The following is a 27,674-nucleotide window of genomic DNA, read 5'->3' on the forward strand; positions in this document are numbered from 1 at the left end:
CTTCCCCAAGTCCTCTCTCTAGAAGAGCAGCCAGTCCTCTTACCTGCTGAGCTGTCATTCCTGCTCTGACAAGGAAACTGTCAAAGGCTGGAGCAGAAGAGGACAGAAATCAAGCTTGTGTCTGCCAAGTTTCCTCAGGTTGAGTAAACCAAGAAGTCGTTGTGGAGGGAAAGCAGCCTTGTAGGAGGGCTGGACAAGGGCAACGGTGGGGGCATAGGAAGCCATCACATTCTGACTATATTTTGAAGATAGAGCTGGTAAAAATGTTTCTGATGAATTCTGATAGGAGGAGGAGAAAGAGGAAAGCCAGGATTTGCAGCCTGAGCAGCGAGAAGGAAGGCGTTGCTAGGAGCTAAGGGGAGAGGATTCTCTGAGGCATGGGTATTGTAAGGATGCCAAGGACCAGGAGCCTGGGCATTGGGAACCTGAGCTGCTAATCAAGTGCATATCCAGATGCAGCTTGATATTCAAGGTAAGAGTTCAGGGCAAGGTCCAGACTAGAAGGGTGACTTCAAGAACCATCTCACATATATACCATATTTTTTCGAACCATAAGACGCACCCAGTTTTCAGAGCAGTCAAACAAGAAAAACAGTGAAAACAGCCATCGGACCATAATTAACCCCTCTCCACTTTTGGGGGGAAATGTGTCTTATGGTCAGAAAAATATGGTAGTCTTTCGTGTCATGATGCTGTTTAGGATCACCTAAGGAGTAAAAATCGAAAAGTCTGGGTAGAGAGAGACAGAGGGATGGAAAGAAGTTCAGTGAGAGACTTCTGGGAACTGGCAGACTGACAGCTCAAGGAGACAAGGAGGTGAAACATCACGGTGACAAGAGAAGGTGCCACCATGGAAGCAGAAACAAAGCAAAACCTCCAGGAACCAGGAGAAGAACACACAGGTAGGCTGGGAGAGCGGCTCTGTCAACTGCTGGTAGGTGAGGACTCTTGGGAACTGAGAGGTTACCAAACAGGTGTGGTGTTCCTGAGAGCTCTGGGGGTGAAAATTAATGTGGAGTGTGTTCAATAAAGGAGAGAGGCCGAGAGGTGCTGATTTTAGACAAGGTTTTCAACGGAGATCAGCTTTATAGACAAGCAGTTACATACAGCGACAACCGGAAGGAGACCACAATCAAGACTGGCAATCTTTTTCCCCATCAGTGCTCTACCACTGGCTTACATCCCCAACCCTAACGTTCTTTTCTTCTCGCTCTTCTTTTCTTTCTATTTCCTTCCTTCCTTCTTCCTTCTTTTGTCTTCTTCTTTAACAAGGTCTGACTGTGTAGCCAGGCTGGCCCAAAAGTTCTGGAAAGACAATCTTCTTGCCTTAGCCTTCCCAGGGCCCGGATTGCAGACTTAAGCCACAAGGCCTGCCTTTAGGGTTTCTCTGTGTAGCCTTGGTTGTCCTAGAACTTGCTCTGTAGACCGGGCTGGCCTCGAACTCACAGACATCTGCCTACCTCTGCCTGCCTAGTGCTGGGATTAAATGGTGTGCGCCACCACCTCGCAGCGGTGCTCTTTTTAGTGTTGAAATAAGAGGAATAATAATCCATTTGGAAGTCTGTGGGAATTCTTTCGGTTGGACATGGTGATACATCCTCAACCTCAGCATTAGAGAAGCTGACGTGAAGATCATGAGGTCTAAAAATAGCCCTGGCCGTATAGCAACACTGTCTAAGATAAATAAACAAAAGATTAGGTTGAGAAGGGCTCTAAAGAGAGGGGAGAACTGCTGACTTGCATTAGAAGGCAGGAAGGGACGGTCACAGCGGGAATTTGGCATTAGACACTGGCTAGGCGAGTCCCTCCAGTTCATCACCAAGGTGCCATCACACGGGACCGTCCAATGGTTCTGTAAAGTCCATTAAAAGTCACTCAGAAGCCACTAACAAGCATGTTTACTAAGGCATATACGCAATACCTTTTGTCAAGCACTTTTTGAGAATTATCTTGTGTAATCCCCCCAGTAATTGTGAAAAGGCAAGAACCAAGTCACCCCCATCTTCCAGACAAAATAGTGAAGGCAAGAGGTGCCGATCTTGGGTTATGTGGCTGAAATGGGAGAATGGGGCCTGAATCTGCCATCTTCAGGCCAGCAACATCCTGTAGAAATGGGAGCCTCTTACAGGATTTTCAATTTTTCCTCAAAAGTGTAAAAAAATAATTAAAAAGGTGAAATTAATCTTAATAGTATGCTACATTTAGATACTGTCTAGATCGTATCAACTTATAGTCTTAAATTACTGATCTTATATTCAGTCTTTAGATTTGACCCGTATTCAAATACAGCACCACTGGGCACAGTGCTGCATGCCTGCAAACCCAGCACTTTGGGAGGCAGAGGCAGTCAGATCTCTGTGAGTTTGAGGCCAAGGCTACACAGAGAAACCCTGTCTTGAAGAAAGAAAAAAAAAAAAAAAAAGCACCAAATCTGCATCAGAAATGTCTGATTTCTATTTTGATTTTATAAAAATTGCACCTAAGAAAATATATTCATTTACCCAAATAATCCTAAACTAAGTTAAGAGGTTTTCATTAGTTGAGTATCTATTTTAACTTTCACTTAATTAAAATGAAACAAAATTAATAATCTAGTTCCTCAGGGTCCTAGGCATTCTTCTAGCCAGTTTCCTCCTACAGCTGGTGGCCACGGAGTAGAGCGCCACAGCCCCAGACTCTCCTGTGTCCTCCCTGCTCTTTGCCAAGTTTCACCAACTTTTCCCAGAATGCTTCTCCTTATTTTTAAAATGTGTTTGCTCTGTTTTCAGATAGGGTTTAACTCTGTAGCTAAGGTGCCTTGAAACTCCCAAAGTGGCCCCAGGCTCATTTGTAACTTGAGGCAGTTCCTTTTGCCCCATGTGCTGGAGGTTAGCCGCACAATCTTTTTTTTTTTTTTTTTTTTTCCTTTTCTTTTCTTTTCTTTTTTTTTTTTTTTTTTTTTTTTTTTTTTTGAGGTAGGATCTCAAACCTCCTGTGAATCCTCTGACTTGTGCTTCCTAGGACTGCAGGTTCCTATCAGCTCTGTCACTCTTAGGTCCTTAGTGATTTAAAAAAAAATTTTTTTTTATGTGTGTGGATGTTTTGCCTGCATGTATATCTGTGGACCAAGCGTGTACCTGGTGCTTGTGGAGACCAGAAGGCGGCACTGGGTCTCTATCAACTGGAGTTAAGATCCTTGTAAGCCACCAGGTAGGCGCTAGGGATCGAACCCTCATCCTCTGGAAGACCAGCCAAATGCTCGGGTGTGCGCGCTAACCACTGCCAGACCGCAAGAGTCATTTTCAATCTGACACTGTTGTGAAGTACTTCCTGAAAGCTTCTAGGTACTGAATGTTTTCTAGATCCTCCCATGTCCCCGAGGAGCTGGAGCCTCCAGGAGAAAAGATTAAAAAAAAAAAAAAAAAAAAAAAAGAAAAGAAACAAAAAACCTAGAAGCCTCAATCATACTGGGAAGTGGTATGCTAAAGGCTCTGAGCTGAACTGTACAGAAGCTGAGAAGGTTAGTTGGACGTGGTGGCACATGCCTGTAATCCCAGCACTCTGGAAGACGGAGGCAGGCGGATCTCTGTGAGTTCGAGGCCAGCCTGGTCTACAAATCGAGTCCAGGACAGCCAAGGCTACACAGAGAACCCCTGTCTTTAAAATAAAAACAAAAACAAAAAATAAATTTAATTTAATTTTAAAAAGGAAACAGGCGCCATGAAAAAGGACCAACCACCCTGCTCACCAACCACTGCCAAACCTTGGCAAAAATCTGAACCTGCCCCTTGACGGTAATAGCGTAGACCATTTGTCTCCTTCTGCTTCTCCTTCGACCTGTCTGTCCTCTTTATGCCTTTGCATTTGTCACACTGACACTGACATGGCTCAGTCCCTTTGATAACTTTAGTAAAACTCTAACTGGCTCCCTCACTTTGCCTCCTGATCTGAATTTTTTCTTTCCCAACTCAATCATGTTCTTTCCTTCCTTCTTTCTTTTTCTTTCTTTCTTTCTTTCTTTTTCCTTTTATTTTCTAAACAAGGTCTCATGTAGCCCAGGTTAGTCTTGAATTTTCTGTGTAGCCCAGGATTACCTTGAATTCCTCCTCTCTCCACCCCCAGAGTGTTAAGAATGACAGGAAGTGATGGCCCTCGAGAGATGGCTCATTGCTTAGGGGCACAAACTGCTCTTGTAGAGGACCCAAATTTAAACCACAATAATGTCCTGGAACTCCAGCTCCAGGGGGACCCGACACCCCTAGCCTCTGTGGAAACCTGCACTCAACGCACACACCAACTCACAGACATACAAAAATACAACTTTTAAAAGTTATGGGAGTGTATGAGTCACTATGCCTGGTTTTTATACTGTTGGGAGGCTCGAACCCAGGGCTTTTGAATGCCAGGCAAACACTCTTACCAACTGAGCTATAGCCCTAAGCCTCAAACATGTCCACGCCCCCTGAGCAGGCTGTTATCTTAGCCAGAAATCCTTCTTAGATTTCTAATTGGTTTCTGACATTCTGACTTTACCTCCAGCTATCCCCATGGCAGCTGGTCTACTTGCAACTCTCAGACCCTTGTTTCCACCTGTCAAACTTTCCTCAGGCTCCTCCCCCATCTAGAAAGGCACCTGCCTCCGCGGCTGCCTAGTGAGTTCCACTGCTTACTCCCTTGAAAGGCCAAGTGGCAAGGGCTCTCTGTTTTTATTCGCCCTTCACTTCTGCCTCACCACTCCAGCCCTGCTTACTTACACATTAACCTTAGGCCAATTTTTGTTTTTAGTTTTTGTTTTTTGTTTTTTGGGGGGGAAGGTTGTTTTTGTTTTGGTTTGGTTTGGGTTTTGGTTTTTCAAGACAGGGTTTCTCTGTGTAGCCTTGGCTGTCCTAGACTTACTTTGTAGACCAGGCTGGCCTCAAACTCACAGTGATCTGCCTGCCTCTGCCTCTCGAGTGCTGGGATTAAAGGCGTGTGTCACCACCTGGCCTTAGGTCAACTTTTATATGTTATATTTGTACGCACGACTTGTTTCTCAGTGTTTTGTTTTTCTTTTATGTGCATTGCTGTTTTGCCTGCATTTATGTCTGTGTGAGGGTGTCAGGTCTTGGATTTACAGATAGTTGTGAGCTACCATGTGGGTGCTGGGAATTGAACCCGGGTCCTTCGGAAGAGCAGTCAGTGCTCTTGACTGCTGAGCCATCTCTCCAGGCCCCCTCTCAGTGTTTCTTAAGCATTTATGATATGCTGGAATATGTACTTGATGTGCACTTTCTAATTCAGTACAATCTTCACAATACTCCTGTGAGACAACCATGAGTCCTTCCATTTCATAGGACAGCAATCTGAGGCTGTCAGAAGTTAATGATATTGATTCCTTACTAAATGGCAGAGTCCTCCTCACTCACTCAACAGACTTTATTCCAATCCATGTCTGCCAGATGCCTGGGATCCCCTGGGCTTTTCAGTATGGATTGGGAAGTCCCTCTGGGGGCACTTAGCCCAGCAGCCTCAGGACCAGGCAGGCCATGTCAAAGGCAGTTTTTCTGTTTCTCTCCTTTGCTTTAGATTTGTTGTACTATGGGGTGGGGGTGGGGGTGGAGTTTGGGTCTCATTTGGCACTGAGCCTGGGCCAGCTCCTGGCTAAAGAAGTGATTCATAGGGACAAACACCATCCAGGATGTTTGGTTCCGCTGGTGACCCTGATTATTGTAAAACTGAGACAGGCGTGCCAAACCCCGCCACGCATCCAGCAGTTTCCACTCCCAGTGCTCTGCCACTGCAATAAAACCTCAAAGCCAAGTCACCCTTCTTCCTGCTTCAACCCGGTGGGAGGCCTCAGCTTTTCTAGCCAGCCTGGGACAGCAATGCTATTACTTGTCAGCCTTGTCTTGATAAGAAGGCCCAGCATTACTACCCTGTGCAGGGTCTTGAGAAATTCATGTGAAAATCAAGAACTGGGAAGAGTCAGCCCCGCCCCCCCCCTTGAACTAGATTTTCACCTTTTAGGGTTGGGGGCCCCCAAACTCGTTGGATCGGTTCATATTGCCTAATGAAGAGCTTTATAATAATGGACTCTCATTCTCTTTCTTATTAGTTTGGAGTCAAGGGTGTTCAGAGGCTGTTTGCTCAAGAAGAGTGTAAACAGAGCTTGCTGATGCCCGTGGCCAGGGAGCATGCCTCCAGCGTCGTTTCAATGCGGCAAGGAGCTGTGGGTCTAGTTAAAGCATCTGAGCAGAGAGGTGGGGGTGAGGTAACTCTGGTTTGTACTGAGGTGTGTTTTTATCTCGCAGTCTTCAAGGCAGTCCTCCCTGAGGTCGGCGCCCTCCGAATACCCATTCCACAGCTCCCAAAACTGCAGGGCGTTGAACACCTTCCCACCACCTTCAGCTCACTCACTCCTAAGCAAATATTGGCTGTTTAAATAGGTCTGAAGACAGAAGTGCACACAAAGTAGAGTCCTTAACTTACTATTTTTCTCTCCCTCTCAGCCAAGATGGTGTAAGTGTTCAAGGCCTTCAGTGCCTCATGTGGTCCATAGTGGACAAAGATCTAATGATGAGCAGCAGCTAAAGGTGGAATTCTTACCTTTTTTTGGGGGGGGGGTGTTTGAGATAGGGTTTCTCTGTGTAGCCTTGGCTGTCCTGGACTCGCTTTGTAGACCAGGCTGGCCTCGAACTCATACAGATCCACCTGCCTCTGCCTCCCGAGTGCTGGGATTACAGGCGTGCGCCACCAAGCCCGGCTGAATTCTTACCTTCTACAAAGGCAATGACAGTGTTTAATTCTTAGGCAAGGCAATTAGACCGCCGGCCACCAAGGCCAGTGAACCAGTGTCACTGGGAAGGGCATCATGTCCTTGGTCATCTTTAAAACATATCGTGAAGTGGCTTGGTAAAAATGTAGACAGTATAATTGGGACTAGTAAAAGTTCCAGAAAGCCCACTCACTGGGATCATTTCCCGGTTATGGCTGGGTTTTTCCCAGTGTGTGTGTGTGTCTGTGTGTTTCTGGTATGTGTGTGAGTATACACATCCCGCATCCTGCACCTGAAGGTCAGAGGGTGACTCTAGGGAGCCTATTTCTCACTGTGTAGCTGAGAGTGACCTTGACTTTCTGACCCTGCTGCCCCTACCTCTCAAGTGCTGAGATCACAGACATGAGCCATCTCGTCTAGTTTATTCAGTATTGAGGACTCTGACTAGAGCTTCATGCGTGCTAAGCAAGCACTCCATCAACTATGTAAAATGTGGGAGCCTTGAACACATGTCAAAAGTCTAACACTGCAGAAGGAATGTCAAATGTCTAACCTAGATAAGATTTGGAGGGGTTAAAATAGTCCTTGTAGCTACATCCCAGACATGTGGTCACTTCAGTTTTTAAAAAATATTATTTGTTTTTATTTTATGCATGTGAGTGCTTGCCTGTATGTATGTATGTATGTATGTATGTATGTATGTATATTACACACATGCAATGTCCTCAGAGATCAAGAGAGAGTGTCAGATCCCCTGAAACTGGAATTTACAGATGGCCGTGAGCAGCCATATGGGTTCTGGGAACTGAACTCAGATTCTCTACAAAAGCAAGTTTTCTTCATCCCTGAGCTGTCTTGCCATCCCCACGGGCCACTTTCATTCTTTTTTTTTTTTTTTTTTGAGACAGAGTTTCTCTGTATAACATGTGGTGGTGTCCTGAGACTTGCTTTGTAGACCAGGCTGGCCTCAAACTCACAGAGATCTTCCTGTCTCTGCCTCCCAAGCTCTGAGATTAAAGGCGCACATCACCACACCCATCCTCCATGGGCCACTTTAAATATTGATAAATCTTTTAAGTCAAACTTTATTCATGTAAAAAAAATCCCACTTGCTTCTTCCACTATTTGCCACTGGTTAGAACCCATGCATAACAGCACAGTTGTGGGACTGCACCGCACTGTTAATTGACACTGGTGGCTCAAAAGGACGGTTTTAACCCCTCAAAGCCTTAGCTAAGTTTGACATTTATCATTCCTCCCACAGTGCTAGACTTCGGAAATGTTTTCAAATCGTTCACATTTTGCATAGGGAAAAAAAAATTGTATCCTGCCTTCCCCAATGTAGTTTTTGTAAACATTTCATTGTTGTCCCTACCATATGTTTTTAAAGTCACTTAAGAGCACAAACCAAATATTGTCATTTCACTAATACAAAAACTAGTTAGTTTTGCTATTCCTGATGTCTTGTCACGTGCCCCCCAAAAACAATTTTCAAGAAGCATTTTTGTTGTTGTTGTTAGAAGGTATTCACTGTCTATTGTCTGAATTATGTTGCTAACATTTTAGAGACACCTTGACACAGGCTTATGGCACATGTTAACAAAAGTTCAGAGGAGAGCATGGGAGAAAATATGTTAAGGAGTAAATGCTAAACAAGTGTGCAAGGGAACAGCCAAGGCGTACAGCAGGGCTACAGTTGGATGTTAACATGGAGGGCACACACCAGGACACTATGGACCCCACTCCTGATCCCACCCTCAAATCCAGGGCTTCTGACCCCGGTCGACCACCACTCCCCAACTGTACTCTTATCCAAGTCCCTGCCTTTGCTCTTTCTGTTTGGCCTCTCAGTGTTTTCAACCCACTTTTTTAGGTAATTTCACCCATCTGGAAAGCAACTCCTGTCTTCTTCTCTTTCTGAGAACTGCCACTCTTTCGGACCTTACTCCTGAGCCAGAGCCTCTGAGGGTTTGTGAGGGTGATCTATTTTAGGAGTCCTCCAATGGGCTGGCCTCCCCTATGACGACACCAGCCTGCTTCCCTACCCCCCTCCCCCCAGTCCCTACTCATCCCTAAAGAAATTTGAACTCTGTGGCCCCTGAAACTGTGACTGGATCCCCAAGGTCTCTATCTGGATCTAAGCTTTTTTCCTTCTCTCTCTCTCTCCCTCTCTCTCTCTCTCTCTCTCTCTCTCTCTCTCTCTCTCTCTCTCAAACCAAAGTGGATCAGGTCAAGGCGGGTGGAGTGGACAGTACCTCTTTGCAGGCGTGAAGCTCGGGTCCAGTTCCCAGGGTCACCTGGAAGGTGGTCCCAGCCCAGAGCAACAGCCACAGAAGCCGAGATGTGCGCCTTTCAGTTCTTCCTCCGCCTCTGGCAGAGGGATGGGGGTTGTGACCAGGCTCAGCCATAGCGCTGTCCTGAGCCAGCGGCAGTAGCGGCTCAGGTGCTGCGGTGGCTGCTTATGCTGGCAGAAGGAGGAAAAAAAAAAAAAAGAGGAGGGAGGTACACACGGGGAGGATGCAAGGGGCTGGACTCGCTTCAGTCACCTCCCTGCGGCTACGCCAAGGCCGCCCATCCTTCCTCCTCCCTAGGTCCTCTCCTCCTCCTACCCACGTTGCCTTGACAACCGCATCCTCTTCGCTCAGCGCGGGTGGGGCAGGGACCACGCGCGCCTCTGATGCTCACCTGCCGGTCTCCATGGCAGCCGCCACCGCTGGCGCGCGGCGTGGGAGTGCTCGTGCCAGGGTTTGCGACTAAGCCAACAGACTTACGTAAAGCACGCAGTTGAAGAGCCCTTCAAACCATCTGTAGTAGCTCTTTTTGCGCTCTTTCCGGCCAGGGACTATTTCTAAGCATCTCTTATTTTGCAAACATGGCACATGAAACAGTAAAGGGAAGGCAGACGTCATTGCCACCTTCCAGGGATGGTCTCCTAGAGAGCCCTCAGCACTAAGTGCAAAAGCTACTTCCATCCTTCCACCCCGCCAAATCCATCCATGTTTTCACAGCCGGCTCGATGAGCATCCCTGACGTCTGCATAGTTAAAATCAAGGAGAGTGACCTAACCAACGATTTTTCAAGTAGGACACGTGAGATAGTTTTTAATTAATTAATTATTTATTTACTTTCTCTTATTCTCATTGCTTTGAAAATGGGGAAGGTTCTTTGTTTTGTCTTTGTTTATGTGAAGGTGAGAAGGACTTCTTTCATCAGCTTTTGTGGAACTCCCATGTCGTGGGAAGCTGGCGTTTTCCAACTGTGGTTCTAGAGTGCATACCTGGTCCGCGGCAAAACCAGCAGCTTCCTCCAGCCTTCTGACTTGATCCGCCAGGTGGCGCATCTCTCCACGGGAATACAGCTAGTCATAAATGGAGGAATAGTTGCCTGGCAACTGAAAACTGGGCATTCCAAACAATTGGGACCCGGGATCCTCTGCGAGCCAAGTCCTGCTGCGGCTGCGCTAGTCTCCAGGGACTAAGCCTGTGTCTTTGAGCTTTTAAGCATGCCTCACCCTCAGGAGCCTTTCTCGCAACCTCCGTTAGGTGACGAAGACACACAGTTGGGAAATCTGCGGCCTTCTAAGGTACACTTGAGGTTTCCTCAGCAAATTCCCAGTGGAGTCTCCAGTAGATTCCTGGTAACCCAACTCTGCTGAAATCATCCAGGAAATCTGTTTTCTGCCTGTCTCCTAGGTCCACTGTTAGGGTCTCTGTCCGCTCACGTTTCGGGAGTGGTTTTGAGCAGAGGGAACTGAGCTCTATTGTAGAAGATCGAGGCCCGGCAAAGCAATGGCTAAAATAAGTGATGGAAAGGCTGGGTCCCACCAAGCTAACCTTCTGTCTTGTATTGAAATCTGTACTCCAAAGGCAGATGAGTTGTGGAATGGAAAAGAATCCTCTGGAAGACACCAGGTCACACTTCAAGCATACTTCAGCATACTCCTGTTCTCTGGTTGATGAAAGAACACATTTGTATATGCGCGTGCCTGGTTTAATTGCGTTCAGTGGTCTGGAAACACAAACCATCTTTTTCCTAGTATTTGGGCTATTTGGAGAGGTGCACAATAAAGTGAAGTCTCTGGTGATTTGAGCTTGAGAACACCACCGAAGAACTTCCTTTTATTCAATACTTGCTATTTATCCGCCAGTCTGCTAAATCCTGAGGACATATAGTCTGCATTTAGATATAGTTACTATCCAGTTAGCTTAGGAAGGAAGACAGGCCAGCAACAGTGTCAGTCAAAATGCTTAGACAAGTCAGGCACATGCCTGTGACCCGAGCACTGGGCGGCTGAAGGCAGAGGGCAGGAACTCTAAGCCTGTCTGAGCTATAAGAACCTGTTTCCGAAGCCCGGCTTGGTGCTATAGGCCTTTGATCCAGCACTCGGGAGGCAGAGACAGGTGGATCACTGTGAGTTCGAGGCCAGCCTGGTCTACAAAGTGAGTCCAGGACAGCCAAGGCTACACAGAGAAACCCTGTCTCAAAAAACAAAAACAAAACAGCAACAGCAAAAAGAACCTGTTTCCGAACAAACAGTCAAACCCACACAGATATCAAAAACAAAAATGTGTTTCCCTCAATGGCATGGCACCTGCGTTTATAGCCTGAGAATAGAAACTTGAAGGAGGGGTTTCTCAGTGAAGGTGAGTGACATCCTGATGAGTTAACTGGGGCACATGAAAAAGGTTGTGTGTGTGTGTGTGTGTGTGTGTGTGTGTGTGTGTGTGTGTGTGTGTGACGTTAGGAAGGAGGAAAGGAAAATCAGGAAGCCATAGGCACACGTGCATGGGAAGGAGAAAGAGTGTGGCCTGGAGAACTGCAAAATCCACAAAGGGTCAATGTTGGTGCAGAGCAGAGACATGGAACAGTGGGTGCCAGAGACGAGACCTTGGTGGCTGAGTGCTGTGAGTGTGGTGTCAGTGGGCTAGGGGCCGTCAGAGAGGTGTTGGGAGTCACGAGATTTCAAGCGCTGGAATGTCACGATCAGAGTGTTAGAAATCACACCCAGCTGTGTCACGTCTTTCAGTAAGTGTGTGTTAAATGAGTATAAGCAAGATGGAGGGCCTCCAGACTCAGCTACATAGTGAGTTCAAGACCAGCCTAGACTTCATGAGGCACTCCCCTAAAAAACAAAACTGGTGGCCTATGTGGGTAAGCTTGATCAAGGGAGGATGTCGTTAATGTTTATAGGACAGGCCGGGCGTGGTGGTGCACGCCTTTAATCCCAGCACTCGGGAGGCAGAGGCAGGCAGATCGCTGTGAGTTCGAGGCCAGCCTGGTCTACAAAGCGAGTCTAGGACAGCCAAGGCTAACATGAGAGAGCTTGTCTTGAAAAACCAAAACCAAAACCAAACAAACAAATACCCCCAAAACCATAAGCTCAGCTCCTGGAGTTAGCTGTGAATAAGTCACTGTTGATAGAAATGTACTTTGGTTCTGTCCTTGACTATTGTGAATAGAGCGCAACTGTAGTGAGAGCAAAATTAGAGTCTTGACCAGCACTCGGGAGGCAGAGGCAGGCGGATCGCTGTGAGTTCAAAGCCAGTCTGGTCTACAAAGAGAGTCCAGGACAGCCAAGGCTACACAGAGAGACCCTGTCTTGGGGAGCGGGGAAAGAAAAAGAAAAAGAAATTAGAGTCTTGAGACAGTTTGCTGTCAGAAACCAGAGTTAAACCAGAGAGGTATCTGTGGGTTCAGGGTTTTAGTCAGGGCTGGGAAAGATCCTTCTAGTAACCAGGGATCATGGATCAACAGCAGGACAGTTTCAAGAGAGGCCAGACTACAGACAGCTGGAAGCAGAAGAGGAGATAGTAACAGTTGACTATTGAGGAAGGGGTTTCCGAGCAGGAGGCGACAGTGTGGCAGATAGACCTTGATAGAGGGATGGTAGGGGAGTTGGGGCAGATGAGGGGGTGGGGAGTGGTACAGGTCTAAAGGGCAGGGAAGGCCTCGGTCTCACAACACTTCCTCCTGCGTGAAGGGACTTTTCTGTATGATCAAAGGAGAGAGGCTCTTCAGGTTGGCATCGGTGTTTGATAGTTGGTTTTCTTTTCTTTTTTCTGGTTTTGTTCTTTGCTTTCTGGTGTCATGTAGCCCTGGTTGTCCTGGAACTCACTCTGTAGACCAGGCTGGCCTTGAACTCAGAGAAATCAGCCTGCCTCTGCCTCCTCTCATTTATGGTTCTATTCAACCTTTGTTTTTTTTTTTTTTTTAAGATAAGATTTCTTTATTTATTATGTATACAGTGTTTTTGCCTGCATGCAATCCTGCTCGCCAGAAGAGGGCACCAGATCTCATTATAGATGGTTGTAAGCCACCATGTGGTTTCTGGGAATTGAACTCAGGACCTTTGGAGGAACAGCCAGTGCTCTTAACCTCTGAGCCATCTCTCTTTCAAAACAGGGTTTCTCTGTGTAGTCTGGCTGTTATGGAACTTGCTTTGTAGGCCAGGCTGGCCACTAAGTCATAGATCCAAGCCTGCCTTTGCTTCCCAAGGGGTTAAAGGCGTGTGCCGCCACCACCTGGCCTTCTCTTGTGCCAGTAAAAGAGATGGCGAGCCGCATATAGCCTTGAAGGAAAGTGGCAGAGCCACCGAGGGCCCCAGCAGGAGTTGCTGAGTGTGTGTTTGCACCACATATACATAATTTACTTATTTGCCTGATCCTGCTGTTCAACTAATATTTAACGGAGCTGAATCGCACAGCACTTTGCTACATGGGAGAGGAGGCTGGATGGTAGTGCTCCCCAGAATCCAGTCATTGGCCCCATTGGGGTATAGCTTTAAAATACACGTGTCAGGTCAGTGTGCTTGGCACTGAGGGTACACTGGTGAAAAAAATCATTTTTTTTTATACAAGAAAAAAATCAACTTTGTGTCTTCCTCACTTACACCTGTGGGGTTTTTGTTTTTGTGTTTTGGTTTGGTTTGGTTTGGTTTGGTTTTGGTTTTTCAAGACTGGGTTTCTCTGTGTAACAGCTCTGGCTGTGCTGGACTGGCTGGCCTCAAACTCAGACATCCTCCTGCCTCTGCCTCCCAAGTGCTGGAATTAAAAGGTATGCACCACCACGCCCGGCACACCTGTGGCACTTATAGAACTAGGTGTTCAGTGCGCTTTTTTTTCCTGACATTCCTTTCCTCCATGAGTAGTCTTGCTTGCGTAATCTTTCTCTCACCTGGACACCACACATTCTGACTTTGTTCCCCATTGTATTTGTTTCCAGCTCTCCCGCAGGCCATACACTTCCCGTTGTCTGTTAATTAGAACGCTCATCTTTTCTCCAAACTCAGGACTTCTAAACATGACCGGATCATCTTTCTGACCTGTTCCCTGAGCCCGCTCCTCCACTCCCAGCATCCAGATGCACCAGCTGCTTCTGTTTCCAAGGCCCATTTCAGTCATTTCTCACTCAGAAAGCTTTGGGGGATGGGGGGATGGGGGGATGTGAAGGCCATCTGTCACCTCATTGGTTGCCTGGATTGATTCTGGTGATCTGGCTGGCTAGACAGGTATCTCTTTCCTCCCTGCCTCCCTTCTGAAGCTGCGCAGAGGATGACCTTCCCCAATAGAGGATGACCGGCCCCTGCGCTCCCCTGCTGGAACCTCCAAACAAGCTCAGAAAGCTTCGAGAACCCTGCCCCTGCTATATAGTTCCTTTCTGTAGCTGTCCTTCCGCCATTCAAGTAAAATGGATGGGGCACAGAGATGACCTTGGCCCACACTGCTTCAGCAAGGTGACCTGAACCAGGTCCTGCATGTGGTTTCTCTTGCAGAAACTGCCGCATAAGAACCCAACTCACCTTGCTCAGCAGCAGGAACCATGGAATCGGCTCAGCTCTACGCCTACAATCACCTCCATGCTGCGAGATGCCTGCTTTTTTGATCCTAAGGTACTTAGCATGGAAATAGGCCTCAATAAATCGTTCTCTCCCTCCCCCCTTCTCTCCCCACCTCTCTCTCTCTCATTTCAGACACAGAAGCTTAAAATGAAAGGTTTATTTTCTGAGCCCAGGGAGTCCTCCAGTTCGGCATTTGAACCATGTTAGTCCAAAGGGAGATTGTACATTTTTAAAGGACAGGAACACAAGCAAGGGGGCAGGGCTGTAGCACTGTCCAATTATATTTTGACATAAGGGGTTGAACAAGGGAGTTTCCATCGATCAGGATAGGAGTAGGTCGGCCCCTGGTCCAGGAACATGAACTTGTTTGACTCTGCCAGCAAGATGGAGAAGTTGTACCTGAGATGTCTGGTTTCAGACAACTGTTTCTTTTTCTTTCTTTCTTTCTTTCCTTTTTTTGTTTGTTTGTTTGTTTTTTGTTTTTGTTTTTGTTTTTCAAGACAGGGTTTCTCTGTGTAGCCTTGGCTGTCCTGGACTCACTTTGTAGACCAGGCTGGCCTCAAACTCACAGCGATCCGCCTGCCTCTGCCTCCTGAGTGTTGGGATCAAAGGCATGTGCCACCACGCCCGAATCAGACAACTATTTCTTTACAACAGAAGCTGATCAGTTATTGGGAAGCCCCCAGTTCCCCTAGCACCTGGGGCCTTGAATTTAAGTGAAGTCTGAAAATGAAACGATAGTACTTAGAATAAGTTTCTTTTGCGTGTTCCCAACAAGTCAAAGCTGCCCTCAAACTTAGTATTTAGCCCAGACTGGCCTGCAATTCTCAATCCTCCTGCCTCCATCTCCTAAGTGCTAGGATTATAGGCATATGCCAGCACATTTCACATTCATATCCTTTGCTAAGGTAGCTTGAAGTGCCTCAGCATCTTCCCTTTTCTTCCCCAAGTCAAGCTCCTGCCAACCTATTAAGTTAAAAGGCTCGGTCCAAATCATTTTTATAAAATTTCTTCTCACACACTGGATCAAATGAAAGGCTGTTCTGGGCAGTGGTGGCACATGTTTTTGATCCTCCTGCCTCTGCCTCCCAAGTGCTGGGATTAAAGACGTGTGCCAGCAACTTATTGACAAGAGTTAAGAAGTCATCGTCATGCACAGTGCAGTGTTAGGAGCTGGTGGGTTTCTGCTGTTCTGGGGAATAGGAGAGCCAAAACCTGAAAGCGATAGCTAGATACAATCTGGCTAGTGTCAAGGCGCAAAACAGGCAAGTTAACCAGGAGGACTGATTGCTCTGTAGATACCAAAGGATGATCTGGATTTCCGCTTAGCAGCCTTGTATGACCACCACACCGCGGCATTCAAGAACAAATCCGATATTCTGTTACACCAGGAGACCCTTGAGGACATCCACAGGTAAGTGATGGGCTCCAAGTCTCTCCACCTAAGGATACTACCCACCCATAAGTTGCATAAGGGTTAAATGTGACGCTTGCTACTATGAACAAGTCCATAGTTGGTTTCTTTAATCTGCAGCATAGTTTGTTTTTGTGTTTGTTTGTTTGTTTGTTTGTTTTAAGATTATTATGTATACAGCATTCTGCCCGCACGACAGAAGAGGGCACCAGATCTCATCATAGATGGTTGTGAGCCATCATGTGGTTGCTGGGAATTGAACTCATGATCTTTGGAAGAGCAGCCAGGGCTCCTAACCTCTGAGCCATCTCTCTCCCGCCCCTTTGTGTTTGTTTTAAACGTGCTGGGGAATCAAACCTAAGATATCATGGACGCCTTGAAGTGCTATGCCGCAGATCTTCATCCTTAGCCTTCATCTCAGGATTTCATTCTTCTTAAAGGAGCAGAAATCCTCATCTGGATGGTTCATCCACCCAGTTAAGCTCATCTAGATAAACAAACAGGTGCTTCAATAATTCTAGAAGATAAATAGAGCCTTGCTGAGGAATTTTAATCTAGCAATGTACTATTCCGGCTGGAATACAAACAGGCCATTGATCCCATGAGCCAGAGGCAAGCAGATCCCTGAGTTCCAGGCCAGTCTTGTATGGAGCACTAAGCCGGGCATGGAGGCGCACGCCTTTAATCCCAGCACTCGGGAGGCAGAGGCAGGCAGATCACTGTGAGTTTGAGGCCAGCCTGGTCTACAAAGCGAGTCCAGGATAGCCAAGACTATACAGAGAAACCCTGTCTTGAAACACCCCCCCCCCTCAAAAAAAAGGAAAAAGAAAAAAGAAAGAAAAGCTTAGGTCCAGCATAGTGGTACACGCCTTTAATCCCAGCACTCAGGAGACAAAGGTGTGCAGATCTCTGAGTTCTAGCTGGTGCTGCTCAGGTAGATTGGTTGAGTCAGTGAGTTTGAGTCAGTGCAATGGAGTTAATTTTGTGGCAGTTCAGTTCGTGGAATTCAGAGGCAGGTTCATTGGAAGAGTTTTACAGAAACAGGTTGCAGAGAGAGAGAACAAGCTAGCCGCAGGTGAAGACAGAATGAGCCAGAGAATGAGAAGGAACCAGATCAGAACAGATTGCCAGAGTTAGTATGAGACCAAGCAGAGCAATTCAGTCAGAAACCAAGAGAAAAGCCAGACCCAACCAGTCATCTTGGAGAGGAATTTTGAGCCAGAACAGCTGAGTTGAGCCAGCCAGCCAGCGTTCAGAAAGAACAAGAAAGGGTGAGCTTATCCAACAGTAAGCCTCAGAGACAATTACCTCAGGCGAATAAAAGTTACTTTAACAGGGCCTTGGATTTATCTCTCCCTCTCACTGTGGTGCCCCCCTCCCCACTCCACCCTCCCATTCATTTCACTCTCCTCTGTTCTCTTTCCACCATTTTCTAGAGGCAAGATCCAGTTTCCTGGAGAATGTTTCCACTCTCCTCCAGCCCCCATTACTTCTCGGGCTAACATCAGACACTGGATCAACCCTAAGAAGGAATCCATCCATAGCATTCAGGGATCCATAGGTGAGGATGAGAAGACAGGGTGGGCACAAGGGGTCTTGCTAGAGAATGACCAGGGACTTCCCCCACCCCCCCGATAGGAAAGATCAGACACTGCAGAGGGTGGGGATCAGCGACTAAGTTGTCACCCACTAGACTGATATACTAGGGACACGCTGGCAGTAGAACTAGGGAATTCAGGTTTTTAGATTGGAGTTAGGTGACATTTGAGCAGGGCAGGCCCAGGACATGAATTTGGGAATGAAAACCTTAGTTAACTTCTATCCATCCGCCGGGCGTGGTGGCGCACGCCTTTAATCCCAGCACTCGGGAGGCAGAGGCAGGCGGAGCGCTGTGAGTTCGAGGCCAGCCTGGTCCACAAAGTGAGTCCAGGATGGCCAAGGCTACACAGAGAAAACCCTGTCTCGAAAAACAAAAACAAAACAAAAAAATTCTATCCATCCATCGTAGCTCAGCTTCCCACCTTTACAAGAACATTGTCATTGTATCAATAAACTTATTGACTAAAGGATTAAGAGAGGGTGGGGCAAAGGCTCTGAAACTCCAGTTCACCTCATTCTCTTTTCTTCACAGTGTCTCCTCATACTGCAGCCACTAATGCAGGCTATTCCCGAAAAAATGATGGTGGCTTTTTCTCCACCTAAGTGGTGACAGACTGGGCTAATTTCATCATGGTGGACCATCCAGCCACCCATCTTCATTAAACAGGTTTCTTCAAGATAAAGCCTGAAGTGTCTGCTGCCTGTCCCACTTTTGACCACTCTTTCCCAGCCCCACCCCCACCCTGAGACAGGCTACATTGGCAACATTCCAAGTAAATGTTTTGCTTTGTTTTGTTTGGATTGCCGGGCGTGGTGGCGCACGCCTTTAATCTCAGCACTCGGGAGGCAGAGGCAGGCGGATCGCTGTGAGCTCGAGGCCAGCCTGGTACTACAAAAGCGAGTCCAGGATGGCCAAGACTGTTACCCAGAGAAACCCTGTCTCGAAAACCTAAAAAAAAAAAAAAAAAAAAAAGGAGTGCACCGCCACACCCGGCTGGCAGATGGATTTTTGTGAGTTCAAAGCCAGCTTGGTCTACAAAGTGAGTCCAGGACAGCCAGGGCTATTACACAGAGAAATCTTGTCTTGAAAAATCAAAAACCAAAATCAAGACAAAACAAAACAAAGCAAAACAAAAGATTTGCCTTGGTCATGGTGTCTCTTCACAGCAATAGAACAGTAATTAAGGCAAACATAATGTAAAACTCAACAAGGTACTAACCATACCCAATTGCACATGGCTATTTACTGTGATCAAATGAGGTTCATGCTAGGGATGATAATTTGATATGTAAAAACCGATAAACATGATACAGCGTGCCAACAGACTGAAAGATAAAACCCACATGATCATCTCACCAGATGGAATAAAAGCATTCGATAGAATCCAACATCCCAGGCTGGAGAGATGGCTCAGTGAGTAAGAGCACTGGCTGCTCTTCCAGAGATCCTGAATTCAAGTCCAGCCCACGTGGTGGTTCACAACCATCTATAATGTGATCTGATGCCCTCTTCTAATATGCAGGTATACTTGCATAAATAAATCTTTTTTAAAAATCCAATATCCGCCCCCCCCCCCCATAAAAGCAGAAGAAACCAGATGTAGAAGGATACCCTTGGCTGGTTTTATGTTACTTAACACAAGCTAGAGTCATTTAAAAGGAGGGAACTTCATTTGAGAAAATGCCTCCATAAAATGCAGCTATAAGGCATTTTTTAAGTTAGCGACTGGTGGGGGAGGGCCTTGCCCGTGGTGAATGGGGTCATCTCTGGGCTGGTGGCCCTGGGTTCTCTAAGAAAGCAGGCTGAGCAAGCTGTGGGAGCACAGCAGTGAGCAGCACAACCTTCACGGCCTCTGCATGGGTCACTGACTCCAGGAGTCTGCCCTGTTTGAGTTCCTGTCATGACAGACTTCATCAATGATGAATAGTGGAAGTGTAAGCAGAATAAACCCTTTCCTCTCCTGGTTGCTTTGGTTGTGGTGTTTCATCACAGCAATAGTGATCCTAAGACAAAGGTCAGGACCCCAACATTATTAAGTCTGTATGGAACAAGCCAACAGTCAGTATGGGAGGGAGATGCCTGAAAGCATTCCCTCTAAGATCTGGAACTAAGCAAGGACGGCCACTTTCTTTCTTTCTTTCTTTTTTTCTTTTTTTTTTTTTTTTAAAGATTTATTTATTTTATTTTACATGTATGAGAGCTGTATCTGCAGGTCACCTGCAGTCCAGAAAAGGGCATCAGATCCCAGTATAGATGGCTGTGAGCCACCATGTGGTTGCTGGGAATTGAACTCGGGACCTCTGGCAGAGCAGACAGTGCTCTTAACCACTGAGCCACCTCTCCAGCCCTGGATGGCCACTTTCATCACTTGGATTCAGTATGATGCTGAAGTCCTAGCAAGAGAAAACCAGGAGGAAGGAAGAGCATCCAAACTGGGGGGTGGGGGGGATGGTGGTGGGAAATCCAACTGTCATTGGGTGCAGAAGGCATGATCGTCTCTTTTGTTTTGTTTGTTTGTTTGTTTTGAGACAGGGTTCCTCTGTGTAGCCCTTGGTGTCCTGGAACTTGTTCTATAAACCAGGACGGCCTCAAACAGAAATCATCTGCCTACCTCTGCCTCCCATGTACTGGGATAAAAGGTGTGTACCACCATCACTCAGCAAAGTCATGATCTCACAGGTAGAAAACTCCAAGGATTTCACCAAAATCTATTTGAGCTAATACATTCAATACAGTTTCAGGAGAAGGATCAACATGCAAATAGCAATCTCCTACTTGGGAAACTGAAGCAGAAGAACTATAATTTAAAAAAAAAAAAATTTTTTTTTTTTTGAGGCAGGGTCTCTCTGTGTCAGCCTTAGTTGTCCTGGACTTGCTTTGTAGACCAGGCTGGCCTCGAACTCACAGCGATCCGCCTGCCCCTGCCTCCCGAGTGCTGGGATTAAAGGCGTGCGCCACCATGCCCGGCAAAAACTATAATTTCAATGTTTTCTGGGGTTATGGAATTCATTCAGGCTAACCTGGGTATTTTGGACCTTGTCTCAAAATAAAATAAAAAGGGCCGGGATATAGCTCAATAATAGGACGGTGCCTACCATGTACAAAGCTCTGGGTTCACCTGCGTTTCTGTGTACCAATAGGAAATTACGGGAACAAGAAATCAAGAAAGCAGACCCATTTGTGCTAAGTTTGAACCATGTTGTGAATGATCTCTACAATGAAAACTATAAACGCGGAGAGAAATTTGCAAAGGACGGACACTCACACAAAGACATCTTGTGTTCAGGCACTGGAAGAGCCAATACTGTTAAAATGCCCAAAGCATTCCACAGAGGCAGTGCAAGCCGAATCAAAACACTAGTAACATTCTTCATAGACCTAGGCAATGTTATGATTTCATATGTAACCACAAAAAACTCCGAATAAGGCTCAGGAGATGTCTCAGTGGCAGACTGCCTTACAAAATCAAGGACCTGAGTTCAATCCCCAGAAATCACATCCAAAAAGCTGAGGAGAGGCCCTGGAGAGATAGATGGGTCAGTAGTTAAGAGCAGTGCATTCTTTTCCAGGGAGGACCAGGGTTTGATTCCCAGCACTCATATGGCAGCCAACAGTTGTTAACTCCAGTTCCTGGGTATCTGACACCCTCTCCTGGACCCTATAGATACCATATATGCATGTGGTACCCAGACATACATGCAGGCAAAACACTCATATACATAAAAATAAATTGGAAAAAGAGCCGGGCGTGGTGGCGCACGCCTTTAATCCCAGCACTCGGGAGGCAGAGGCAGGCGGATCGCTGTGAGTTCGAGGCCAGCCTGGTCTACAAAGTGAGTCCAGGATGGCCAAGGCCATCAGAGAAACCCTGTCTCGGGAAAAAAAAAATCTGAGTGTGTTGGGCAGGAGAGATGGCTCAGAGGTTAAGGGCACTGACTGCTCCTCCAGAGATCCTGAGTTCTATTCCCAGCAACCACATGGTGGCTCACACCATCTATAATGTGATCTGATGCCCTCTTCTGGCATGGAGGTGTACGTGCAGCTAGAGCACTGTACACGTAATAATAAATCTTTAGAAGCAACAGCTGACTATGGTAGTGGCATGCTTTTAATCCTAGCACTGGGGAGGCAGAGGCAGGTGGATCTCTGAGTTTGAGGTCAGCCAGATCTACAAAGCAAGTTCCAGGACAGCCAGGACTACATAGAGAAAACCTGTCTCAAAAAACTAAGAAGGAGAAGAAAGAACGCGGCTAGATCTTGAGCTTCTGGTACCTGTCTTAGTATGCTATAAAGGTAGTAACAGAAACAGCATGTACTGATAAATATAGATACCTAGACCAATGGGGCAAAATAAAAAGCTGAGAAATAAAGCTCCACATCTCCAGCCCACTGATCTTCAACGCAGCCGCCAAGGAAGCACATTGGGGCCACCGTGATGAGATACAGGGTTAGTGCCAGCACTCAGGGAAGCAAGGGCAGGCGGATCTGTGAGGTGCAGGCCAGAGCTGCAGAATGAAAGCCTGCCTACAAATTAAACAAAACCCCTATGTGCTGGGTAGCTTTTTTGTGAACTTAACCACAAACTAGAATCATCCAGAAAGAGGGAACCTTAACAGAAAATGCCTCCATCAGATTGGCCTGTAGACATGTCTATAAGGCATTTTCTTTTCTTCATATATATTTTTATTGAGATATTTTTTAATATAATTTTGAATATATTGAGTATGTATATTTATTGAATATATACACAGGGTCTAACATGTAACTCTGGCTGTTCTGGAACTTGCTATGTAGGCCAGGCTAGCCTCAAACTCACAGAGATCCATCTACCTCTGCTTCCCAAGTGCTGAGATTAAAGGCTTGTAGGTCTGGGGGCGTAGCTCAGAGTGCTTGTCCAGCATGTATAATGCTCTGGGTTCGATCTCCAGCACCGAATAAAAACTAGGGGTAGTGAAACTGCATGTGTGTGATCAGATCTTTGGGGGCACACACCCTTATCCCATCACCTGGGAGGCAGAAGCAGGCTGATCCCTGAGTTCCAGGCTAGCATGGTCTATATAGTAAGTTCCAGGCGAGCCAAGGCTATACTAGTGAAACCCGTTTCAAAAGAGAATACAACAACCAGTCGTTTTCTCAAATAGGTTTCCCTTCTCTCAGATGACTCTAGTTTGTGTAACCACGTAAAACTAGCCAGCCCAATAGAAAAGTATACACCCATGAGAAAAGGATGAAATCCTGATAGGCAAAACATCTGGAAGTGGGGAACATTAAGTATGCCGAACACATAAAAACACGTAATCTTACTCATGTGGAATCTAAACAAGTAGCTAAATGCTCTCCTACAGCTACCAGCGGCCAGGGAGACTAAATAGTGACATCAGGAGAAATAAGTTATGATGCTCTACTGCATGGCGATTACATACAATGAAGTATCCTAAATGTAACACACATACAATATTGAGACAGGTACCCTTACCCTAATGTAGACACTACACAGGGTGCAAATGCGCTGAAAACTCAGCAAACTAAGTACAATTTGTATGTACAAATAAAATTATTTTAGGGCACCAAAAAGTGGTGGTGGTGCACGCCTTTAATCTCAGTACTTGGTAGGCAGAGGCAGTTGGGTCTGAGATTGAGGCCAGCCTGATCTACAAAGCGAGTTCTAGGACTACACAAAGAAGCCTTATGTTGAAAAAACACCATAATAATAATAATAATAATAATAAATAAATAATAATCAAAATATATTTTAGGGCTAGGGTAGTGGTTCTGTGGATCAAGTGTTTGCTACAAGGGCGAGGATCGGACTCTGGAACCCCGAAATTTACATAAAGGCTGGTGGGTACACCTATAATTCTGGGATAGGTGTGTGTTGCACAACCAGCTAGTTTTAAGACAAGCAGAAGCAGCCGGGCATGGTGGTGCATGCCTATAACCTCAGTAGTAAGGGAGGCAGAAGCAGGTGGATCTGTGAGTTCGAGGCCAGCCTGGTGGACAAAGCAAGTCCAGGACAGGCACGGCTACACAGAGAAACCCTGTCTTGAAAAACCAAAACCCAACCAGAAGCTTGTCATTCAGGGGGAGGTTCTGCCTCAGAAAAGTGAAATAAGGGGCAATGAAGGAAAAGACCTGACACCAATCTCAGGTCTCCGCACGCACACGGTCACCTGTCCTCTCACAAACACAACGCACATATATGCAAAAGCTTCGCCCCTCCCTTTTTAGTAAAGTGGTTGTAATCCCAGCCCAGGAGCCGGAGGCAGGGATTCAGGAACTCAAGGGCATCCTCGGCTACTAACCAAGTTCACCAGCCTGAGGTAGAGACCTCGCCTTAAGATAAAACAAAACATTCACCCTTACTGTCTTAAACCATACACAACGCATCCCAATCCACTATATAATGGAGCAAGTCCCTGGAGCCTTTAATTGGTGAACGTATTTGGCGTGGGGCGGTCATACACACTTACTCCCCCTTGCTAACAGACACACTCCTCAGCAGAGGCTCTATAGTGCGTGGTACTTTTTAGCTCTAGCTGAACTGCTGTTAACTAATAAAAAGAAATCATCAAACAAGCCCAGCCTAAAGCTGGAGGAGGGAACGACACAAAAACATGGTGGACAGAAAAACCGCAGCCCGCGAGTACAAAAGCCTCCATCTGCAGTCGGCGGCATGACGTCTGCTCTGGGCTCTTTCACCCTGAGCCTCGGAGATCCGTAGCACAGGGGGTCGTAGACATGAGCCCGGGATCGGCGGCCGGGTCCTGGGGCCGGGCTCAGATCAGAATCGCCTCGGTAATCAGTGGCCGGGGACAGACCCAGGCCTCGTCTATCTGATCAATTCATCACTTCTGAGCACCGGGCCCGCAGGACTGAGACCTCGGGAACCGCGGCGCCGCCACCGCCCAGGGGGCCTCGCTGCACAGCGCCCCGCCAAGGGGGCTTCGCAGGAGGGCTGCTTTTCATTTCGGGACTGCCCGGCGGGGCGGGGGTCACGACCCGATCAAATAAGATCAAGGTGTAGGCGAGGGGAGGGGCGTGGGGCGGACACACACTCGCCTTGCACACCACTCGCGCACGCACACACTCTCACATCCACACTCGCATTCGGCCCACACGCACCATTCACACAGCACAACCCCAGACACCCCACATCCTTAACCCCAGCCGCACTCCCACACGCGGGGAAGCGGAAGTTGCACCCTCTTTTAAACACTCCGTCTCGTCTCAAAGGATTCTGGGAGAAACCACAGAGTGGTCAGGCGCTTCCTGTACACCTTGGTTATCCAGAACATTCTCTTCTGCCTCCCTGTGGCTGGGAGGTCCCAAGAAGGCCTGATTTCCTTAAGTTACGATTGGGGTTTTGTTGTGTTTTGCTTGAAAGTCTAAGTAGTCCAAGGTGGTGTCTGATCCTAACGCTTCAGCCTCCAGGTGCTGCGATTCTAGGTAGGCAGAAAGCCCGGCTTCTTTTATATAAAATGTAAATACTTATACTCACATCTAGCTCTTCTCTGATTTGACCTTTTCCTTTGCCCTAAATTAAAAGATATATAATGTGTAGCTATGAAATGACCCAGTCTCAGACTTACATGTGATGACTTATTTACCATATATGGAGCAACCCTAGGTTATTACTAACAAGAGCATCATACGAGACTTTTCCCTGACAATAAATGTCATTTATCACATTTATTTGTTGACAGAATGTGGGCAGTGAGTCGTGGTACACATGTGAAGGTCACAGGACAATTACAAAAGTCCTCTTTCTCCTTCCACCATGTGAGTCTTGGAATCAAATTCAGCTGGTGGTTTTGATAACAGGCGCCTTTACCCATTAAACCGCTTTGAAACCCGGTAAATATCATTTAATCAAAGGTCATTTGAGTATTTAAAGCGACAGGATATCGAAAATGGGGGCACGTAGGCCCTCATGTTCCTAGCGTCACTTACAGAGCCTCCTGGTTGTCCAGAACTTGGTGCTGAGGGTCACATTGCTGAGCCTTCATTTAAATTCACTTTACTGAAATGTATCTGATTTTGTCTTTGTTTTTGTTTTTTGCCAAGCTTGATGGTGCCTGCCTTTAACCTCAGTACTCCAGAGGCAGAAGCAGGCTGGACTTCTGAGTTCAAGGCCAGTCTGGTCTACATACTGAGTTCCAGGCCAGCAAGGCTATATATATATAGTGAGAGACAAATCAATAACAATAAATCTGACTTTCAGATTCCAGGAGTGAAATAATAATTAGGTAGATGTACTTCATCCCTTCCTCTGGCCCTTCTCTAGTAAGGGGCGATGGGCGGCAAAGAATTTCAGCCATTAATAGAAAATGACTGCTGAAGCTGTAATTTGTACTTATGCCAGGCCTAGTTGGCATGTTCAGTGAACACAGAGGGAGGAAAGTACCCATCATACGCTCCAGAACCCCACGCCTCAGATACTTTCTAAGGCTTGGGTGGTTAACCTGATAACCTTAGGAGGAGGAAATTGACCAAGTATGCCAAATGATGCTTGTCTTTGACAGTAGAGGTGGATCTGTTGGTTAAATGTATTAGAGGTGCTATTAACTGTCGGGTCTCTTACACCCGGCAGGTAGGGCTGGAATGAGAGGGGACTTGGGCCCCCTTTTCCTCTCCCTGGAGGCTAAGCAGGATGGTGTCAGCAACCCAGCCTCCTCCTATGACACCCGGAGGAAAAATACACTGAGTAGGGAGTCTCGACTTAGCGAGGTCTCAACTTTATTATAGCGGATTTTTCTTATATAGAACATAGGGAGTGGGCGGGGCATAAGGCGTCAGGAGATATGATGTATACCCGTACATAAAGTGGCCTGATACTGTGGGACCAATTGGTTTGTGTTACATGGCTGTTGGCAGGCAGGGCTTGCACCAGGATGTACCCGGATGGACCATGCCGAGTCATTCCTATGCGGAAGTATTTACCAGAGACTGTTGCTGAAACTTGAGCCAGGCTCGGATCTGTCCTTAAGGCCTCAGAGTGCTGACAGATTCGGCCATAGGGCCCAACAATTAACCTCACTTAATGTACTTCAACTTTTACTTATTTATGTTCAGCTCCTCCAAGAGAAAGTTTGGCCATCATATCTTCTGAACTATGTTGTGTATTCAATAAGAAAGAGCCCACAGAATGACGGTACTTACTCAGGTAAGCCCACATGCTTTGCCATGGTAGAACCCAAGAGATCACTGAACAGTCCAATAAACACACATGACAAAGCAGACAAAAAACACAGGGAAAAAAGTTTATTTTCAAGGATTGTGCCAACAATGGTGAATAAAAAAATGGTATTTCAACTACAAAAAGGAACTGATTTCACTTGACCCTGGTGCACAGGGGTTCATGGATGCCAGTTGAAGCAATATTGCTACCCTCATAACTCCGCCCCTGAGGGACTTCCCCGGCAAGAAAAAAATTATCATTTTTTCTTTGGGGAAAAAAAAAAGACAGATCAGCCTAAATAAAGAAGTACACCTGGTTTCTATTTACCTTTTTATATAAAGCCAAGAAATGAAATGGGCTATTTGCTTCTTTTTGTTACATTCTGGTAAAACATCTCAAAATGTAACAAGTCAGGCATTTAGGTGAAGAGGACCGATGAAGGAAGCTGCAGAATGAAAGCTAAGAAATGAAGGTGTTTTATAGACCAAAGATGGAGACACCAGTCCTATTTGAAAATGTCATTAAATACAAAGTAATTAATGCTGAACATAGTTCCTAAGGGACAGCCAGTTGTTCAGCAGGTCCCAAACTCACAGCCACAAGATTTCTAACGATCCATAACATCCCTCCTCTCTCCTGAGGAAAGATCCTCAGGAATGGCCATGGAAAACAGCAATCTGCCCTGTGGACCATTTCCTGGACTTACACATGGAGCGTTTACTTGATGACTTTCTAAACTGTTACAAACCCTCAAAGCGCTCAAATGCATCAGAACCCAAGCTTCCATGCAGCCTTTGTTTTTGTACAGTACAAAGGGAAATTGAATTTCTCCAAGTGAGCCACTGCACTTGTCCAGTCAACCAACCTAAACAGCATTGTCTACCCTTGTGTATTACCATTTACTATTAGACC

General features: G+C 46.5%; 2 protein-coding genes and 1 non-coding gene across 4 annotated transcripts in view; 1 reads left to right on the top strand and 2 right to left on the bottom strand.

Moving 5' to 3' along the window:
- Elapor1 (endosome-lysosome associated apoptosis and autophagy regulator 1) overlaps positions 1–9,501 on the bottom strand; it is a 74,418-nt gene extending 64,917 nt beyond the window's left edge. For both annotated transcript variants that reach the window (XM_051165657.1, XM_051165658.1), the window contains exon 1: positions 8,989–9,501. In XM_051165657.1, the coding sequence (XP_051021614.1) occupies positions 8,989–9,141 (153 nt within the window). In that variant the 5' untranslated portion in view covers positions 9,142–9,501. The remainder of the gene's footprint in view (positions 1–8,988) is intronic.
- Positions 9,502–9,937: 436 nt separating this feature from the next.
- Positions 9,938–18,340, top strand: Cfap276 (cilia and flagella associated protein 276). Its single transcript, XM_051165659.1, has 5 exons — positions 9,938–10,316; positions 14,505–14,621; positions 15,869–15,984; positions 17,421–17,545; positions 18,116–18,340. The coding sequence occupies exons 1-5, from the start codon at positions 10,236–10,238 to the stop codon at positions 18,184–18,186; spliced, it is 510 nt and encodes a 169-aa protein (XP_051021616.1). The 5' UTR covers positions 9,938–10,235; the 3' UTR covers positions 18,187–18,340.
- A 6,020-nt stretch (positions 18,341–24,360) lies between these two features.
- LOC127206753 (small Cajal body-specific RNA 2) lies at positions 24,361–24,771 on the bottom strand. The gene has a single exon (XR_007832850.1). It is a non-coding gene; the product is annotated as a small Cajal body-specific RNA 2 (non-coding RNA).
- Between the last annotated feature and the right edge of the window lie 2,903 nt (positions 24,772–27,674).

This window comes from Acomys russatus, chromosome 23 (assembly GCF_903995435.1).
Source record: "Acomys russatus chromosome 23, mAcoRus1.1, whole genome shotgun sequence".
NCBI classification, from domain to species: domain Eukaryota; kingdom Metazoa; phylum Chordata; class Mammalia; order Rodentia; family Muridae; genus Acomys; species Acomys russatus.